Source organism: Crocuta crocuta, unplaced genomic scaffold, assembly GCF_008692635.1.
Source record: "Crocuta crocuta isolate KB4526 unplaced genomic scaffold, BGI_CrCroc_1.0 scaffold299, whole genome shotgun sequence".
Classification (NCBI taxonomy): Eukaryota; Metazoa; Chordata; class Mammalia; order Carnivora; family Hyaenidae; genus Crocuta; species Crocuta crocuta.
In genome coordinates, this window is record NW_027532747.1 from 13,149,781 (window position 1) to 13,170,145 (window position 20,365).

Below are 20,365 nucleotides of genomic sequence, written 5' to 3' on the forward strand. Positions count from 1 at the left end.
ATTCTGCAGTCACATGTTCTGTTGGGCAAGTATGTGACATCAATATCATAAATGTTGGTGCAAAGCACATTTATGGATGGAGGCGTGAATGAATTCAGGAATGGAGCAAAATTATAAGTAGGAGGGCCTCAGTCCACACTGAGACACAGAGCAGAGAGAAAGGACATCTGATTATACTGGGAGCTGGGCAGCCAGGGAGGACTTCCTGGAGGTGGTGACACATGAAGGGAGTTTTGAAGTAGGAGGTGTTGTCGGCCAGATAAAAAGTGGGGAGAAGAAAGGTGTCTGGGAAGCAAGATGGCCCAAAGGGCGGCATTAGCGGGTGGCTCACGTGTAGGGGCCCAGTGCCGCTGGGTTTGGCTGGGGCGAAGGTTGCCTGTGAGGGCGTGGCAGCGGGTGGGGCTGGGGAGACGGGCAAGCACCTGGTCCTGGAAGGAGCCTGCGCTTTATTTGAATCATTGTGGTGTCTTCAGAGGAGCCGAAGTAGGAGGTGGAGGTGGTCAGATTCACACCTGCGAGAGCGCCACCTGGCTGCCATGTGGAGGATGGATTTGAGGGGACAGGACTGGAGGCTTTCGAAGTGATGCAGGTGCGAGAAGACAGAGTCTTGCCCTAAAGAGAGAGGCGAAGACAGATGTGAGTCAAGGTGGCAGCATGTCCTCAGCTCCCTGCCCTTCCTTTCAGCCCGGTCTCCTCTAGTCTTGGCTCTGTCCCTAAAGGTCCCCAGGAATTTCCCAATGCCTTGGTCTCTTCCATCTGGAAAGAAAGCCTGGTGGTTTAAGAGGGCTGGGAGAGAGAAATAATTAAACAGAAAGGGAGAGCCTTTTCTGTGGTGGCATTTTGGGGACGCGGCTTGCTCATTTAGTGCGTGTAGACTGAGCGCCGCTGCGTTCTTACCAGGACCAGCTTGATCACCTTTAAGGCACAGCCATCAAACGCAAGCTGGGAGAACGAGGTTTGGCTGTTGGGGGTCTGGGATCAGAGCAAGCGTGCGCCTTCTCTCTGCTCTTCTGAGAGGACGGCGAAGGTGAAAGCGGCCTCCGGGACAGCTCCAGGCAGGTGGGGCCCCTCATGGCTCCTTCCCTCTTTCTGATACCCACGCTGTGCACTGCACCCAGGGAAGCCTTGTGAGGACTGCAGACTCAGCGTTTACCTGGAGCTCTCTGGAAGCTCTGAGCCACCTGTGCAGGTGGCCCTGGACCGATTCCAGACCTGGGAGGGCTGGGGTTGGGTGGAGAGGGCCGGAGTTCGGTGCTTCTCACCAGTATGCTGCAATCAGTTGTACTTTGCCTGGGTCAACAGGCAGAGTTACGTGGCTGCGTGACAGCAGACCTCTGAGGTGGCTGCATTCTAAGTTTCCAAGAAACCCTGAATCCTGCGGATGTCACTTGTCTCGAGTGGCACGGAGGAGCGGAGGCTTTAGGGGTTAGGTGTGTGAGGACAGATTCAAGGATGCCACTGCTTGTGATAGGCTGGTCAGGGTCACCTGTGAAGAGGGGGAGATAAGGATGACTTCTCTCTGCGGGAGTTTTGTGATGGCGAACTAGGACCACGCGTGTCTGAGATCCTTGTCAATTTCCCCCACAGACTCTGAAGGCAGGGCTGGGTCTTCCTCATTTCTGTGTCCTCAGCACCCAGCACGGTGCCCGGCTGACTCAATTGTTTGTTGACTGAGTGCAGGAATGGGTGATGCGGTAAGTACAGGGCCTGGGAAAGCCTGAAAAATTCAAAACTACCAACAACCCGTTCAACCAAGAAGGAGCAGGTTTCCACACCTGCTCCCCTATCTACCCACGTTTAGGTAACTGTGGAATGGGCTAATGTTTGTGAAGGAGCATTTTATCTTTTCTTTTTCTTTTTTTTTTCTAAGTGCTTATTTATTTTGAGAAAGAGAGAGGATGAGAGTGGGGGAGGGGCAGAGAGAGAGAGAGAGAGAGAGAATCCCAAATCCCAATCAGGGATGCGCAAACAGCATGGAGCCTGATGCAGGGCTTGATCTCATGAATCATGAGATCATGATCTGAGCCAAAATCAAGAATCAGACGCTTAACTGACTGCGCCACCCAGGTGCCCATGTGAGGAAACATTTTATTTTATTTTTATTTTATNAGGAAACATTTTAAAATGAAAATTACCTTGAGGGATATTGTCTTCCAGCCTTTCCTTTCTCATCAATTCTTGGCAGCGCTTTTGCTGCCAGATACTTTTCCATGGGAGTCGTGAAGAATGATAGATCATTGCTTTGAATGACCCATCCATTATTGATACATTTTAGATAAAAGGGCTCTTTCCACCAAGGGAATTTCTTTGTTTCCTATTTTTCTGTTCCTGTGCTCCAGAAGAGGACTGACTTTGAAGTCTCATTATTTTGATTTTAATCCCATCCCCCTAACCCCGCCCCGCTCCCTACTTTCTGCCCCCTTGATCTTGGGTTTAGTCATGTAACCTCTCTGGGTATCAGATTCTTTATCTGCAAAGCAGGCATCTGCAGTGGCCATGAGCATGCATGCACCTTGCAGCCCTCCAACTGAGTCCTTACCATCCACTTTTCACAGCTAAGGGAACAGAGAGACTAAGTGGAAGTTTCAAGGTCACCCAGACACTGATGGATTTGGGACTGGAGTTCTGGTTTTTACTCCTGGTGCTTTGGAAACTCGGGATTGGTGGATTCTGTTCAGACTCTGCTTCCAGAGACAAGTCTCATAGCAAACTGGCATCAGGAACTTGTCTGGAAAAGACCTTTGTCAAGCCCAATTCTGCTCAGCTGCAGGGATGCTAGAAGCCCTGGAAACATCCATGATGCAAGCCAGTGAATGAGTCCCAGCTACAGATGACCCCTGAGCTCAAGGCTCATTAAGCTTCCTCCTAATGGTTGTCACCTGTCAGTGTGGAGGATGTCCCCTAAGAAGATTGTCAAACCCCCGAAGCTGGGAGGGACTCTGACCTATCCCCACCACAGCACAGTGCCTCACGCTCACTGGCATTACACAAATGCTTGTTACTGAGGGTGGTAGTGATTCCCATGGGGCTATTGTTTATGGTTTGAAGGAATTAACAACAACAACAACAACCACAACAACAGAAAACAAACATTTGCTCTATGCCAGGCACTATGCCATGAAAGGGAGATCCAACAATTAAAAGACAAGCTTTCAGACTCCAAGGAATTTGTAGGCTCGTGGGGAGACGGACATGCCAGGTCGGCTGGAGAGTCTAGGAGGACTTCACAGGGGAGGCAGCTTGGAGCTGAGATTGAGGCGGACAGGGAGTTTCCCAGGCAGGTGAAGGTGGGAAGAGGCTGCTGGTTCGGATGCGCCCAGGTCTCTTCCTTCTGTTCTTCATTCATTCAATCAGCGCATTGTGTGGCAGGAACCGTACAGGACACTGAGGTACAGAGGTGAGAGGGTAGACCCGGGGCCTGCCCTCCTGAGCTTCAAGTCGAATGACAAGTAAACACAGGACAGTGAGGGTGGGCCAAGAGAGTTCTAGTCTGGTGAGGGCGTATTAGTTTCCTGTTGCCGCTGTAACAATCTTAGTGGCTGAAAACCCTATGTATTTATTATCTTATGGTTCTGGAGGTCAGAAGTTCCACATCGGTCTCATTGGGCCAAAATTAAGGTGTGGGCAGGGCTGGATCCTTCTGGAACCTCTAGGGGAGAGTCTGTTCCTTGTCTCTTCCAGCTGATTCCATCCCTTGGCTTGTGACCTCTGCTTCTGTCCTTACAAGTCTTTCTCTGGCTGTCCTGCCTCCCTCTTATAAGGAAATTTGTGATTGTATTGGGCCCACCCAGATAATCTGGGATAATTCCCTATCTCTAGATTCTTAACTTAATCACATTTGCAAAGTCCCTTTCCTGTTGTAAGGTAACATAGGCATAGGGCCCAGGGATTAGGATGTGGATGTCTTTGGGAGCCATTATTCCAATGTCNGTGGTATTTAACCCCAGATTTGTCAAAGTGGGTGAGAGTGGAGGCAGGGGAGGTCACTTAGGAAGCTGCTGGATTGGTTCAGGTCAGACAAGACGAAGGCCCTGATAAGGTCAGTGGTCCTGGGAAGGATGAGAGGTGCAAGGGACTGAGATACAGCAGGGAAGTTGAATGAAGGGGAAATGTGGGGAAGAAAGGTGCCCAAGACAAGACGCACCTCAGTATCAACAAGGGATAGTAGGAACCTGGAAGTAGCATTTTGGAGAAGGATTAGCAAGAACATAATTCTCACAGTACTGATCCTCATTCTTAAATCTTTCAGTCGGAGGTTCCAGACAGTTTTGTGTTCAGTGGGATCCGAAGGAAATGTGACATCTAGTGATTTCATTTGCTAGAATAATATACAATAAAAGGCTGATTGTTCTGCTTGGTTTTCAAAGAGAAAAGCTGATTTTGAGGCTCCAGGAGGAAAGACAGATGTTTACAGACCTAGATTCCTCAAGGTGGCCACCCTTCTTGCCAGGCATCGTCAGGGTCATAGGTGCCGTGAACAGGGAGGGACATCGCCGTGCTTTTATTTATCTTGAGTTTCCCAAGGCAGAGACTGAGCAGTCAGCTCTCTTGAGTGGGATTGTTTGCCCCACTTAGGTAATTAGGTTTGTCATCTCCTAATACCTTATTTACACAACAGCCAGGCTGTGCTATGGCAGAGGCTGTAATGAGCGTTAGTATAATGAGGGCAGAACAAAATCAAAGTGCAATGGCTGCTCACTGCTGCACAAGGCAGATTTCTGAAATGCATGATAGCATTATGTGTGCAACACTAGCCTCTGCTTCCTGCCATTCCAGAAAAGCCTACAGCTTAACATATTTATTTCCAAGGTAACGAAATTGCCCAAACAGAGACCAGGGACCTTTGAGAATTTGATGTGTTCTCAACACGAGGGAAAATTTCTTTTCCAATGGCTTCTTTCTGGAGGAAAATAGAAGAAAAATTCTATTACTAATAGATCAGGAGTGATTACATCTAAGTCGTTGCATTTTCTATTGAGAAATATGCTTAGAATCTATTTATTATTCTTATTTTTTTGGAAACCAAGTTAATTGGCATAAAACATCACTCATTATTTCTTCCCTCATCCTAATCTGTCTTTTTTTTTTTTAATCACTTTGGCCGTCTTCTGAAACCCAAACCTGTTTTTACTGTGTTTGATTTTTGACTTGTTTCCCTGATACCAAGCTTACCCTTCTTTGTTTTGTGACCATGACCCTGGATGAAAGGGACTTTGAACCTCGCTAGATGTTAATCTCTTCTCTGCTCTTGGTATCACCCAGTCCTCAGTATGTGGACAGAGTCATTGGGCTTCCATCTCCTATTCATTTCCTCTCCAAGTTGAATAATACGTCTGTTTTTGAAATATGGTGGTTTGTCATTTATCTCACATATTGTTTAACCAAGGGAGCTATGGGAAGAGATGAATCACTGGCTTTCAAAATTGGAGAGAAATAGAAGTATTTCAAACTCAATTAATACTATTTTTTTTTTAAACCAGAACTCCTAGGGCTCATTTTTAAAGAACTCAAACAGGTACCTCGGAACCGATCAGGTTCCCTCACTGCGGCTTGGTGAGCCGGTTTGTAATCCTCACATTTGAAAGCTGGCTTGAGAAAGACATCTGTGCTTTGCTTCTGACAAGTCTCGTATTTATAAACAAACTCTCTCTCTCCCTGTCCCCCACTCTGTTTCTCAGTGGCCGTTCCGGCAGCAGCGCCCCCGGTGTGCCCACCCAAGGGTGCCACTAACGGGCACTACGTGGCCCCGCGCCTCTCCATCTCCTCCCGAGCCACAGTGGTAGCCAGAATGGAAGGCGCCCCCCAGGGGGGCCTGCAGACGGTCATGAAGTGGAAAACGGTCGTTGCGATCTTTGTGGTCGTGGTGGTCTACCTCGTCACGGGCGGTCTGGTCTTCCGGGCGCTGGAACAGCCCTTTGAGAGCAGCCAGAAGAATACCATCGCCTTGGAGAAGGCGGAATTCCTGCGGGATCATATCTGCGTGAGCCCACAGGAGCTGGAGACGCTGATCCAGGTGAGCAGGGAGCAAGTCAGCCATAGCACAGCCTACGGGGGAGAAGGGACAGCATCGGTTTTGACCTTGGAGCTCACTGAGTTTCGCCTCTGGTTGAGATGCTCCTGATGGTCAGGGTGGTCTTCTCCAGGGAGATGACATTTGGGCTGAGACCTCCAAGGAGCCAGAGAGTGAGGTGCGTGATGAGGAAGGGGAAGAGGGGCCACGCGTGCAACAGCCTTGATGCCTTGACATTAGGAGTGGACTGTGTTTCACATCATCTGCTTTTGGATGAGGTGGCCAGAGGCAGCGGCAGGCAAATGGGCTTTGGATTTTCAAATTCAAGTCCACCTATGTGTGCTGATTAACTTCCTGATTCTCAAGTCCGCATGAGATGCTGGGCTAAGAGGGTGCACTGGGCGCCACAGAAAGAATTTTCAACAAGCAGGGGGTGTATTAACCTGTCCCAAGTCATTGAAAATGGAGTAAAAGACCACCAGATGTGGGATGAGAGGTTGTTGGTGACTTGGGAGGGTCATTTTGGTGGGTTTATGGGGATAAAATAAAGACAGCAGTAATAGCAATAATCAAGATGACTGTTTTTGAACAGTTACTGTATCAGGCACTGCGCTAAGGTCCTTGCATAGCTTGGATATTAAGAAGATAGCATCCATAAAGAGATGGAGGGGGAGAACTTGGAGCTACGACCTAGAGAAGCGAGGCAGTGAAAGCAAGGATGAGGGTGGCTTTGGCAGAGGTGAACTTGGCCATGGGAGACAGAGTCCTCTCAGGTGGCATGATGGGAGGAAATGAAACAGGAGGCATCAGAAGTCTGTGAAGGGCAGAGAGCCAAGTCCCAGAGGGAGGAAGGGAAATGGTCGGGAGCCCAATTGGAGGGCTCTACCGTGCAGGAGATGGAGGGCGGATGGTTGCCTTGAAAGCTGAAAATTGATTTCCTGTCCTAGACACCCTCCCAAACCAGGAAGAGTGGGTCTCGGTGCATGGCGGTGACATTCATGGAGGCAAGGGAGAGTCACGTCCTTCTAGGGGTTCTAAAGTTTGCAAGGCAGAGGGATGGAAAAGATGGTTCCCACAACTCCTTTTGCTCTGGGATTATCTGCATTAAGTTCCTCACCTCCTTCTGCTCTGGGATTATCTGCATTAAATTCTCATGGCTACTGCAACCCAGGATATTGCAGGATTTGCAAGACTGTCCTGGCTATTTATTTATTTATTTCAAACTGCACTGATAGGGTAAGGGAATTTTGGGGCTACTTATGATCTGGAACCTTCATAGCAATTGTATTCCTGTAAAGAAACTTTGGTAATCAGAAATACACATTCTATCTCTATCCCTGTGGGAATAAATATGATTTCATACCTATGTCCCTACAATTTTTATGAGAAAAGAAAACTGTAAAATCTAAGGGCAGTGTTTCATATTACTCTTTCTTGGCTAGCTTTGTCTTTGTTTTCTCCTTTTATGAAAAAACGCTGTCAAGTTTGTGGTGATGAGAATGTTGTACTAATCTGTGCCAGATTTAAGGTCTAGAATACCATAGAAAATGGGAGAAACAATTCTGGAGTTATTTGGAGTAAGGATGGAATTATACTTGTTGTGATGACTTTTGCTACTTTTTATTTAGCTGCAATACATATAAAAGGTGGTCTGAATTGAACCTAGATTCATGCTTGAATTTTCCTCCCGTAGATAGTGAGATCTTGAGGAAAAAGATCATGTCACATTATCTTTGCATCAATGTGTAGCCTATGTATTGCTTTGCATCTATTTATTGACCAGTAGAGAATCCTTTTGGATTTAGATATTAAACTGAATCTATAACATTGGTGATGCCGCCATATATCTGAATTTATTTATGGATTTGTTTATTTATGTGTTGCCCATTCTTTGGCTCTCATCTCATGAAAGAGCTCAGAGGCTAGAATGGACAGGACGAGGGGTGTGGAGGTTCTGATTCTGGGGCTGCCATTGAAACCGATCCCTGAGGGCACCCGGGTGGCTCAGCTGGTTGAGCATCTGACTTGGACTCATGTCATGATCTTGTGTCATGGGTCCAAGCCCCATGTTGGGCTCTGTGCTGACAGTGCAGAGCCTGCTTAGGATTCTGTGTCTCCCTCTCTCTCTGCTCCTCTCCTGCTCTCTCTCTCAAAAATGAATGAACATTAAAAATATAAATAAATAAAACCATTCCCTGCTTTGGCCTCAAAGGTTTCTCTGTGAAATGAGATGTGTGCGTGTGTGTGCACATACACACGTGAACAGACATATGCATCCTTAAGTCATTTTTGTAACAATTTAAAAAACTACCCTTTATTAGACACCTGTCATAAGCTAGGTACCTTATATTCATTATCTCATTTCATCATTCCAACAACACTCTTAAGTTGGCACAATTACATATATTTTATAGATGAGGAAGCTGATTCTAAAAGAGGTTGAGTGACTTTCCAACCCCTAAAGTGGCCAAGCTTGGATTGAAAGTGAGGTCTGTCTGACCCTGATCTTCCTCCCACAATGAGTCTACAAGATTTTTTTTTAAATGTACTTATTTATTTAAAGAGAATGAGGAGAGAAATTAGGGAGAGGGGCAGAGAGAGAGGGAGACATAGAATCCAAAGCAGGCTCCAGCACAGCTCTGAGCTGTCAGCACAGAGCCCGATGCGGGGCTTGAACTCACGAAACGCGAGATCATGACCTGATCCGAAGTAAGAGACTTAACAGACTGAGCCACCCAGGCACCCCTCATCCATGCATTCTTTAAGTTGCTATTGAACTCCTGTTGTATCAGGTAACATGCTACGTGCTGGGGATAGAAAAGATGAGAATAAAATACACCTTGAGCAAGTTACTAACCTCTCTGAGATCCAGTTTCATCATCAATAGAATGTGCCTAAAATCCCTCACCCCTGAGGTGTTGAGAGGATTAAGTTCTATAATTCACTGAGAAAGGCTTTGAACGGTGTTTGGCACGTGGTGAGTGCTCAGAAAAAAAAAAAAAGATTGCTATCCCTGCTGCTGCTGCTGCTGCTGCTTGTAGTTTTGCTCTGGGAGCTTTGAGTTTCAGGCAGTGATACTGTTTCTTTAAAGTTTTTATTGTATTGTATTGTATTGTATTTATTTTTTTAAGAGCCACACGTTTTTTATTTTTTTTAATGTTTATTTCCTTTTGAGAGAGAGGGAGAGAGACAGAGAGGTGCCAGTGGGGGAGGGTCAGAGAGAGAGGGAGATGCAGAATCTAAAGCAGGCTCCAGGCTCTGAGCTGTCAGCACAGATCCCGTTGTGGGTCTCGAACCCACAAACTGTGAATTCATGACCTGAGCTGAAGTCGGATGCTTAACCAACTGAGCCACCCAGGCGCCTCTACTTATAGATCTTATAACCGGAAGCTGGTACTTTTTTACCCCCTCCCTCTACCTTTGGCTTCTGATCTCCTTTTCTATAATTTTTTTTCTTAGATTCCACATATAAGTGAGATCATGCAGTATGTGTCTTTCTCTGTCTGACTTATTTTACTTAGCGTAATGCGGTCTCTTCATATTCCACTGTATGTACTATGTACCACAACTCCTATATCTGTTCCTCTATCGATGGACACTTAGGCTGTTTCTAGGTCTTGTCTGCTGTAAATAATGCTGCTATGAGCATGAGGGTTGCGTGTATTTTTTTCAAGTTAGTGTTTTTGTGTTTTTCTTGGACGTATTCCCAGAAGTGGAATTGCTGGATCATATGGTAGTTCTATTTTTAAGTTTTTGAGGAACCTCCATACCGTTTTCCAGAGCGGCTGCACCAATTTACATTCCCACCAGCCGTGCAAGAGGGTTCCCCTTTCTCCACGTTCTTGCCAGCATTTGTTCTGTCTTGTCATTTTATGATGGCCAGAGCGGAGCTATTAGAAGTACATAAAAATGGGAGCCCCGGTGAGGTAAACAGAGGTGAGGGAAGATTTTATGGCTATTTATCTCTTTTAGTCCCTCTGACTATTCTACAAGGATAGTCGTTTGTGCCTGTTTATAGATGAGGAAACAGAGGCAGCAGGCACCGAAGGTACATGGTCAAGGTCACCTGGTTAGTAAGCAGAAGATCTAGGATTTACTCCTGGGCGGTCTGACCATGTGTCCTAGACTGTTAACCACCACACATTCAAACAGAAACATGGACTGTGGGAGGAAGGTCATTCCTGAGGCCACGGGTAAAGGGCGTCCCAAAGGCACGTGTGGCCCGTTGAGGGAGCTGCAGGCGGTCACTGGGGCTTGAGCTGAGAGGTGTAAGGAGAGGTGGTAGCTAAGACTGTGGAAGCGAGTGGGGCTGGATCTGGGAGGTGCCCAGGGAGCCTTGCTGAGGAGTTGGGCTTTCTGCCCTGGGAAGTGGGGAGTCACTAAAGAATTTAAGCAAGGCAGTGACATGATGAAAATCTGCTGTTGGAAAAATAAGTCTGTTAGCAATGGGGGCTTTGGGTTGGTGGAAGGAGAAATTGGAGGAAGGAAGACCTATAAGAAGAATATTAGAACATTCTAACATCTCGGTTAGAGATGCCGAGACACAGAGAAGGGGCCACGCTTAAGAGAGCTGGACGCGGGAAACTTGCAAATGACTCATTCCCCATTCAGCAGAGATTTCTGGAGTGCCTGCTCCGTGCTCCACACGCCGCTTGTTCAAGCAGAGGCTGCGTGGGCAGCCGAGCATGACGTTAAGCACCCCGGCCCTGCAGTTCTGTGTTAAATCTCTTTCCTGCTTCCCGGCCGGATGACTTGGGAAATACGGGAGTCATCCTGGGCCTCAGCTTCCCGCCTATAAAATGGAGATAGTGGTATTAGTGTCCACCTGTTAGGGTTGTATGCATAGCACACAAATAGTTCAGTTACTTGTAGTTGTTGTGATTGATGCTATTGATTTCTTTGGGAAGGAAGAGAAGAGCCAGAAAGCCCCTAAAGTATGTGCATCCTGGCGTCCTGCTGAGGGGGAAGAGAAGAATGCTCCTAAGATGCCCTTTGGGGTTTCAATCCTAAATTTTCTCATTGACAAATTTCTCAATGCGCTTCTACTGTTGAAGTGTGAAGTCGCCTTCGCAGAAATAGCTCAGTGAGTGCCGGCTTGGGTTGCTAACACGGATGGGGCTGTGTCTCTGTGGCCTGGGCACAAGGAGGCAATGGACCACTTTCCTATTCTATTTAGAGGCGTTACCGTGGCCATCTAGAGCAGCATATTTGTCCCGAGCCTTGGTGGGGACACTGAGCCTCATGTGTATTAAGACACTTTGCTCAGTACTCTGGCCTACTGACTCATTTTACTGGCTCTGTTCTTTGGGCCTGACTCCACCATGATTTGGTGGGACATGATTTCACTTAAGATATAAGTAGCTGCAGGAGAGGACGGGGCACTGTGACGTGTCCTGGGCGTGGACCTTTAATGCTGCCGTGGTCACCAAAGCCGCTGTTCTGCAGATAAGGGAGGGCCAGACATCTGGAGCTGCCATACTGTTCTCTCCAGAAGCAAGGAGATGTTAGTTAATTCTCACAAGCCATGAACATTTCCCAAGGCTGTGACATTTACCATTCCGTTCTTCTTCCAAGCCCCAAATCCCTTACTAGATTTCTCATTCATTCATTCATTCACTCACTCACTCATTCATTCAACAGATTTACAGATTTCCTGCTGTGTGCCAGCTCCAGTGCTAAGTCCTGGGAACATGATGGTGAATAAAAGGTGGACACAGTCCCTGACGTCTTGGAGCTTATAACTAGGATGACCACACCTCCCAGTTTTCATGGTTCTGGAATAACTATTAATAGCGTCTCTTTCTCTCTGTCACAAGTATCCTGGTTTCAAAGATAAATCATATGGTTGCCCTACTGATAGGTAGTAGGGGAGGCACACCTTGTGCATGTCATCACACAAATTAGTGTAAATAAAACCGCGAAGAATGGAGCCGTGGGGCATGTGAGCATGGGATCTGACGCAGGGGCACGGGGAGAGGAGGGGACAGCAGCGAGCCAAGGCCCTGTGGTGGAAGGATGCCCAGGGTGTCTGAGGACTTGAGAGAAGAGAAGCATATATGGCTGGAAGGGAGTTAGCAAGGGGAGCTTGGTAGGAGGTTGAGCTGGGAGCAGGCAGGGGCCAAACCACATGCGGCTTGATGTTGGACTTTATCCTGAGAGCACTGGGAAGCTGTGGCCGTGTTTCAGGCAGCAGGGTGGCATGGTGTGATCAATCGGTACTTTGCCATTTTGGTCCCTTATGTAAATCCAAAGGGTAGCAGTGGTAGTCAAGAGCTGGTTTTAAATCATTGATTCATTGATTCATTGATTCACACGCTTAACTACACGCTTAAGAAATGCCAACTGTGGCACTCTGCGAAGTGTTAGTTTTAGATTTCTGAATCATTTGCCTTCAGAGGTGCCCAAACTCAAGTCCTCGGGGAAGCCTTCATGTACCTCTATGGTGGGAGGTGCTCTGCTTGGCCCCAAGCATCAAGCACTCATATTTGCCTCCACGCTTAACAGACTCAATCGTTTTTCTCATCCGTCTCCTTCCCACAGCTGTAAGGTCTTCCAGATTGAGCCTGTGTCTTTGATCCTTATGTCCCCCCTGCTGGCACAGGTAGCTGGCCCACAGAAGATGCTCAAGGCTCGAGGAATGAGTGAATAGCGCTTTTTATATCTGTTTTGGAGACCAAGAGCCCTTCATTTCGAACCTTCACAGAAGTGAAGCAGAGAATTTGTTTCTGGGCAACAGAAGCCCTTTCTTTTCAGTCTTGTTGCCAAGAGTACTTCTCTTAAATCATCTGTCTGTGTTTTTTCCCTGCACGAGCAGATGCCCTTGGCGTCCATAGCCTCCAAAGCTTTACATATCTAGGAACACAGTGGTTTAAGGGAAGCATGGCCCCGGAGACACCGATGGAGCAGTCTGTGGAAATACTTGCTGTGAGTCAGAGAGCAGAGCCAGCTAAGCCTTGTCCTTCCCCGCCCTGGGCCATTGCTTCTTCCAAGCAGCCTTTTGGGCAAGAGGTTTAGGCCGCAGATGAGGCAGCAGCAGACTTCTGTTGAGTGCAGGTTTGAGTCCTTTGTACCCAAGGACACAGCCCTGACAAACTGAAGCGACTCCTCCTGGCTCATGTCCTGAAGTCACAGGCACTGCCCTTTCACCAGCGAGGCAGTCATACGGAAGATTGTTCAGTGCGTGCAGGATTGGGTCTGCAGCCCCTGGCCTGTCTCTACAGGCCTCCACTTCATTATTATTATTGTTCTCAGCCCTGAGGTTGTGATTCCATCATTGTTTAGTGAAGTCCTAAAGCTTTTAAGCCAGAAATTAAAGAGCTAATGGAAATTGGCATGCTGCTGGAAAAATGAATTTGCAAATGAGGATCGTGTTTCCAAAAAAAAAAAAAACCTCCCATAAAAATAGAACAAAAACCCAGAAACTTCATTTAAATGAAGTGAAAAACTTACTTAACGAGATTTTGATGGTATGTGGCTCATATAATTATTTTCATTATTTATAATCAGACATGTTCATTCAGATAATTAATATTTACTGAATGCTTGTCATGAAGCAGGTGCTGTTTTAGACTCTTGTGGAGTCTTGGGAAAAAAAATAACAGAAGATGCAAGATGCCTATCCCTTGTCCACCAGAAGCTTCCAGTCTGATATGAATTGTATCACTAGCTGACACTTGCATGATGTTTACTGAGGCCAGGTACTGCTCTAAATACTTTATCATTTACTGTTGACATGATCCTTTGAGGTGGGGGTAAGGTACTGAAGGAGGAGTTAAGTAACTTGCCCATGTTTGACTGAGAGGGAGAACTGGGATCTGGAGATGGGGTGTCTGGCCTCAGAATCTGTGCCTTAAAATTTTTTTTTAAATTTATTTTTTATGTTTTATTTATTTTTGAGAGAGAGAGAGAGACAGAGAGGGAGCAGGGGAGGGTCAGAGAGAGAGGGAGATACAGAATCTGAATACAGATTCTGAATACAGGTTCCAGGCTCTGAGCTGTCAGCACAGAGCCTGATGCAGGGCTTGAACCCACGAACCATGAGATCATGACCTGAGCTGAAGTTGGACGCTTAACTGACTGAGCCACCCAGGCACTCCTAAATTTTTTTTTAGTGTTTATTTATTTTTAAGAGAGAGAGAGGGAGTGTGTGTGAGTGGGGCAGAAAGAGAGGGAGACACAGAATTCGAAGCAGGCTCCAGGCTCTGAGCTGTCAGCACAGAGCCCGACGTGGGGCTTGAACCCACAGACTACAAGATCATGACTTGAGCCAAAGTCAGAGACTTAACCAACTAAGCCACCCAGGCACCTGCAGAGTCTGTGGTTTTTAACCATAGTGTTCTACTAATGGTCAGGGAGACCAACTTGGCTTGGTAGTTAGTTGGGGTCCAGTATGTCCAGTGTTGGAAGATAAGAAAACACTCAAGCCCTTATTCACAGAGCAGGAGTCTCTGTCTCAACCTGTGGGACCTTCATTCACCTGTGAGGATGGCAGAGTGTCATGTTTACGTGTTGGTTGCACTCTGGGGAGACATGGCTTTGTGTCTTCACATAAAGGTGTTGAGGCTGGGTCAATGTAGTCTGTTTAAAACCAAAGTACATGAGTTGTCATTCAGGTCTGTGTTTTTAGAGTAGCTTCTTAGTGTCTGTTGAGAGCAAGGAAATTCTTTTCCTTCTCAGTGGACAGAAGAGATGGCAAGCTTGCTGATGCAGGTTGACTTTATGGAGTGAGTGAGGAGTTAACCTTTCCTTTTTTGATAAATGAGGCCCAGATCACAAATTCTTCTCTATATTAGCCTATTTCATGTGGAAGAAAGTGACATAACAGATGAGCTTTAGAAAAATGTTTGCACGCGGGATGGAGAGCTGTCTATGGGAGACAGGAGAAGGCATAGTTGAAGGAGTGTACCTTTAACCAGTCCCAGCTCTGCCACTGACTAACTGCTACAACTGTGGCCAACTTACTTCTCTTTTCTCTTGTCTCATTTATAAAATGGGGTTAATAACATGACTGCTTATAACAGGGTTTTTGTGAGCGTTGAGTAAGAGAAGAAGGTGCATTTCAAATGCTGACTACTATGATTATTTTTATGAGTATTCTAGAGCTTTCTTCAAAGTCTCAGGGACTGTCTCCACTTCCTTCTTGTTCCCAGATCAAATCATGCTCACTAGACATTGGTGCTGGTCGTAGGTGCTGACACATTGTCTACAGGGGCACAGGAAATGAAGTATTAATTTGGGATTCATATTGAACACTCAAGAACAAGGAAGAGTCTAAGTCAATAGCTACAATGAAAATGAGATAGCAGAAGCATCTCTCTTTCATGATGCCATGAATCATCTCTTGAATGTCAGGGTCTCATGAATGCCATAGCAATGGAAGGAATAATAATCTTTGATTTAGCTCACATTGCAGTGAATTAGAATTCCTGGAGTTCCTTCTATAGCCCAATAAATTCCCCCTCCGCACCTCTGAAATTGTGGATAGACCCATGTTTGATAGGAATGATCTCAAGTGCAGAGAGAATGGGGCATATGTCAAACATTCTCCCAATGAACTGAGTTTTAGAACATTACCCCCACCAAAGAATTAAGTAGTGGTAGCAAGAAAAGTTACTTGTCTAAGACCATAGGCTCTGGATGTACAGTCCAGCTCCTTTAGATTTGCTCTTTTATTCTCTAAACAGATTCTCCACTGGTCTCTCCATTCTGCAGGTGGCCTTCACTTTAGTTTTATAACCAGGCTGTAAAGTCTTGATGAAAGCCTGCTGTTGAGGACTCGAGGAAAGGCTGGTGTTTGCACATAAATGGATATTTAGGATGGCAGGGAAATAAACATTGTCATAATATTTGACAAGGGACAGAAGGTGCCTCTCTCCTTTTATATTTATGGCCTGGACAACAAAAGTTTTTGCAGACATCTCTTTATGAAACATGCTGAGGTGGTATGGCTGTGGGATGGCCATCCACCGGGTGGGAGGGGAAGGCACATGCATATGAGTCCTCTTTTGCTTCTCCATCCACCTCTCGTAGATGCTTAGGGACCCCTGCCTTGGTGGGTCCAGCCTGCTGTCTGCAAGGCAGGGAGCTGGGCCAAGAGAGTCCAGCATGGGGAGAAACTTTCTAGCATTTAGGAAGCAATTCTGTTGACAATTCTTAAATTTTTTTTTAAGGTTATTTTTGAGAGATAGAGTGTGAGTGAGGGAGGAGCTGAGAGGGGGAAACACAGAATCCAAAGCAGGCTCCACGCTCTGATCTGTCAGCACAGAGCCCAACGTGGGGCTCGAACTCACGAACCATGAGATCATGAGCCAAAGTCGGACGCTTAACCACCTGAACCACCCAGCTGCCCCTCCTGTTGACAATTCTAATAGCAGCCGCTTGCTCGTTTTGCTGTGCCCTAGATGTAGGACCATGGTCAAGGTACTTCACTCCTCTAAATCTCATGTATCCCACATGAAGGTAGTGATGCCTGTCTCACAGTATCATCATGACAGTTAACTGAGTCACTCTGTGTACTAGTATGTACTCAGAAAGGATTTCTGCTATTATTAGTGTTATTATATACAAAATGACAAGGCACACCATTCAAAGTTTCCATACATTAAAAAAGACTCCTCTTTCCATAATTTGGCTATTGTCAAAAGCACTGCTATAAACATTGGGGTACATGTACCCCTATGCATCAGCATTCCTGTATCCTTTGGATAAATTCCTAGTAGGGCAATTGCTGGGTCATAGGGTAGCTCTATTTTTAATTTTTTCAGGAACATCCACACTGTTTTCCAGAGTGGCTGCACCAGTTTGCATTCCCACCAACAGTGCAAGAGAGTTTCCATTTCTTCACATCCTCACCAGCATCTGATGTTTCCTGAGCTATTAATTTTAGCCACTCTGACTGGTGTAAGGTGGTATCTCAGTGTGCTCTTCATTTGTATTTTCCTGATGATGAGTGATGTTGAACATCTTTTCATGTGTCTATTGGCCATCTGGATGTCTTCTTTGGAAAAGTGTCTATTCATGTCTTCTGCCCACTTCTTCACTGGATTTTTTGTTTTATGGGTGTTGAGTTTGTTAAGTTTATAGATTTTGAATACTAACTCTTTATTCAATATGTCATTTGCAAATATCTTTTCCCATTCTGTTGGTTGCCTTTTAGTTTTGTTGATTGTTTCCTTTGCTGTGCAGATGCTTTTTATCTTGATGAGGTCCCAATAGTTCATTTTTGCTTTTAATTCCCTTGTCTTTGGAGACGTGTTGAGCAAGAAATTGCTGCAGCTGAGGTCAAAGAGGTTGTTGCCTGTTTTCTCCCCTAGGGTTTTGATGGTTTCCTGTCTCACACTTAGGACTTTAATCTATTTTGAGTTTATTTCTGTGTATGGTGTACGAAAGTGGTCTAGTTTCATTTTTCTGCACATTGCTGTCCAGTTCTCCCAACACTATTTGCTAAAGAGACTGTCTTTTTGTCCATTGGATACTCTTTCCTGCTTTGTCAAAGATTAGTCATAGCCAAATTATGGAAAGAGCCTAAATGTTGATCGACTGATGAATGGATAAAGAAGATGTGGTTTATATATATAATGGAATTCTACTTGGCAATGAGAAAGAATGAAATTGTGCCATTTGTAGTAACATGGATGGAACTGGAAGGTATTATGCTAAATGAAGTAAGTCAGTCAGAGAAAGACAGATATCATATATTTTCATTCATATGTGGAACTTGAGAAACTTAAGACCATGGGGGAAGGGAAGGGGAAATAATAGTTTCAAACAGAGAGGGAGGGAGGCAAACCATAAGAGACTCTTATTTATTTATTTAGTTTCTGAGAGAGAGGCAGAGTGAGCAGGGGAGGGTCAGAGAGAGGGGGAGACACAGAATCAGAAGCCAGCTCCGGGCTCTGAGCTAGCTATCAGCACAGAGCCCGAAGTGGGGCTCGAACCCACGAACCGTGAGATCATGACCTGAGCCGAAGTCAGACGCTTAACCAACTGAGCCACCCAGGCGCCTGAAGAGACTCTTAAATACAAAGAACAAACTGAGGGATGATGGGGGGGCAGGGGAGAGGGGAAAATGGGTGATGGGCATTGAGGAGGGCACTTGTTGGGATGAGCACTGGGTGTTCTATGTAAGCAATGAATCATGGGAATCTACCCCAAAGACCAAGAGCACACTGTATACACTGTAGGTTAGCCAACATGATAATAAATTATATTTAAAAACAATACTGACAGGGAAAGGACCCTCATTTGATAGATGAGGAAAATGAGGCTCAGTGAAACTGAGTAATGTATACAGGCTGAACATTTGCCACTTGATGCACAGATTTGCTCTGTTGTGAGTATAAGAGCTGATGGTGGTCATACTCTCCACCTCTGTACTCAAGCAAAGACTTCTTGGAATCAGACATCGAAGTGCCTTGCTGGGGGGTGGCTCCAGACCTCCTCTCTGATACCCTCCTACTGTTTGAAATCTTGTGATGTGGCCTTGCCCTTGGATGTAAAACTGCCTCTCTCATCACACCAGCATATTCACTTTTGCTGCTGGGAAATATTTTTATGAGAACTGCTTCTGAAGCAGGAGAAATAAAAAGCAACTGTGGCGAACAAATTAATATCCTTCTTCCATTTCCTACCTGACGCCCTTCCGCCACAGATGTGCAAGAACGCAGAGGGAGGGCGCTGCCCTGTTGTTGGGGTTTTGAATCATTAGGGGCAGTTTTGAGTCAAAATGAATGTGTTTTGTCAATTGCCTTTCTCTGTCTCACGGGGTTTGTGGCTTTCCTTCTGTCCATTAATGGCTGAAAGTGTGCTCCCTTGTAATACATTTATGAAGTCACTTTTCATACCCACCGCCCCATCCGGCCGCAGCCTCTGGCTAAATATCCACTTCATAGATCCCCTTGCTGACTGTGCCCTGCCCGAACTAAGAATGTTGTAGACACAGAACCACTTTTGGGTTCTCAGACTAGGCCCTTTCCTTTTGTCCACATGGTATAAGCTATGAGTCAAGTGACCACAGGTCCTGCATTCGGTCTGTCTTATGGTCCCACCATGATTATTAACAGAGCCCCTCTCTGCTCAGCAAGTGTCCTGGGTTGGACCATAAGTCGGATGACCTCTCTGGCCATTAGTGTCTGTGCATATGGTACCCATCGGCCGTGTTCTTCAGCCAGAGTCTCAGACAGGCTGAGTGATGATTGCTCCGCCTTGGTTTGTTTTCCTTTTTGGTGCCACATAAGGAAACAGAGAAACAGATTATCTCACCGAGTACACAGATCATAGGAGAAAAGCCACAGACAGTGGTCTCCTGTGGGTCATCATTCACTCACTCCACTGTAGTGCTAACACTTGTGAAGGTATCTTGCACCTTCCAGAACAGTGATATGTGCAGCCCAGCATTGTCTTATGGGTTACAGCACCACGGGAAAGCTGGTGGGGGTACTTGCTGGGGGAGAGGGGGCTCCAAGGGCTAGCTTTACCTCCTCCCTTGATATCAACCTCAGAACCCCCTGCCTCACTTTCAGAGTGGCTGTGGTTGGGGTGCCTGGGCGGCTTAGTCGGTTAAGCGTCCGACTTTCGCTTGGGTCATGATCTCGTGGTTCGTGGGTTCGAGCCCCGCGTCGGGCTCTGTGCTNGGGGAGGGACAGACCTTTATTTACTTGCTCTCCAGGTTTATTGAGATATGATTGACATATAAAGTGTAAGTTTAAGGTGTACGATATATTGGTTTGATACATTTGTATATTGCAAAATGATTAGTACTGTGGAATTAGGTTATACCTTCATTGTTGCACATAATTAAGCACTTCTTTTTTTGTGGAAATAGTAGTTAAGATCTCTCTTAACAACTTTCAGGCATGTAATGCATTATCACCAGCTGTGATCACCACACCCTGCGTTAGGCCCCCAGAACTTCTCCATCTTGTTCCTGAAAGTTTGTACTCTTTGACCAACATCTCCCCATTCTCCCTACCCCAACCCCTGGCAACCACGATTCTACTTTTTTTGGATCTTGCCCCCATGCAAGTTAGCTCCTCACCTTCTTCGTTTTTTAAAGTCATCATTATATTTCTTTTTGTTGGGTTACTTTCTTACGTTTGTCTGCCTTTACAGTAGAAGAAGTAAGTTGCATGGGCCTAAATTTATTACTTTGGTTTGTTCATTTATTATTGACGTGAGCATTCACCCCTGAGTCGTTTGCTGGGTAGTTGGGTGGGTGCTGGAAATTGCAACTTAGAGACTAAGAAGGAAATTCAAGAAGGAGTGGAATTAAATTTTAAAGTAATACCCTCTTATCTAGAGTACCCTTTCCCTGAGGCTTGAAGCTCTCACATCACATCTAGCATATTTTTTTTTTAA

The 20,365-nt window shown here is 45.9% G+C and overlaps 1 protein-coding gene and 1 non-coding gene across 2 annotated transcripts in view; one reads left to right on the forward strand and one right to left on the reverse strand.

Moving 5' to 3' along the window:
* The window catches only part of KCNK10 (potassium two pore domain channel subfamily K member 10), a 130,757-nt gene that overhangs the window by 55,281 nt on the left and 55,111 nt on the right, over positions 1–20,365 (forward strand). Inside the window, exon 2 of the mRNA XM_077780884.1 lies at positions 5,679–6,013. Coding sequence (XP_077637010.1) covers positions 5,679–6,013 — 335 coding nt within the window. The remainder of the gene's footprint in view (positions 1–5,678; positions 6,014–20,365) is intronic.
* Positions 17,926–18,010, reverse strand: TRNAR-UCG (transfer RNA arginine (anticodon UCG)). The gene has a single exon. It is a non-coding gene; the product is annotated as a tRNA-Arg (tRNA).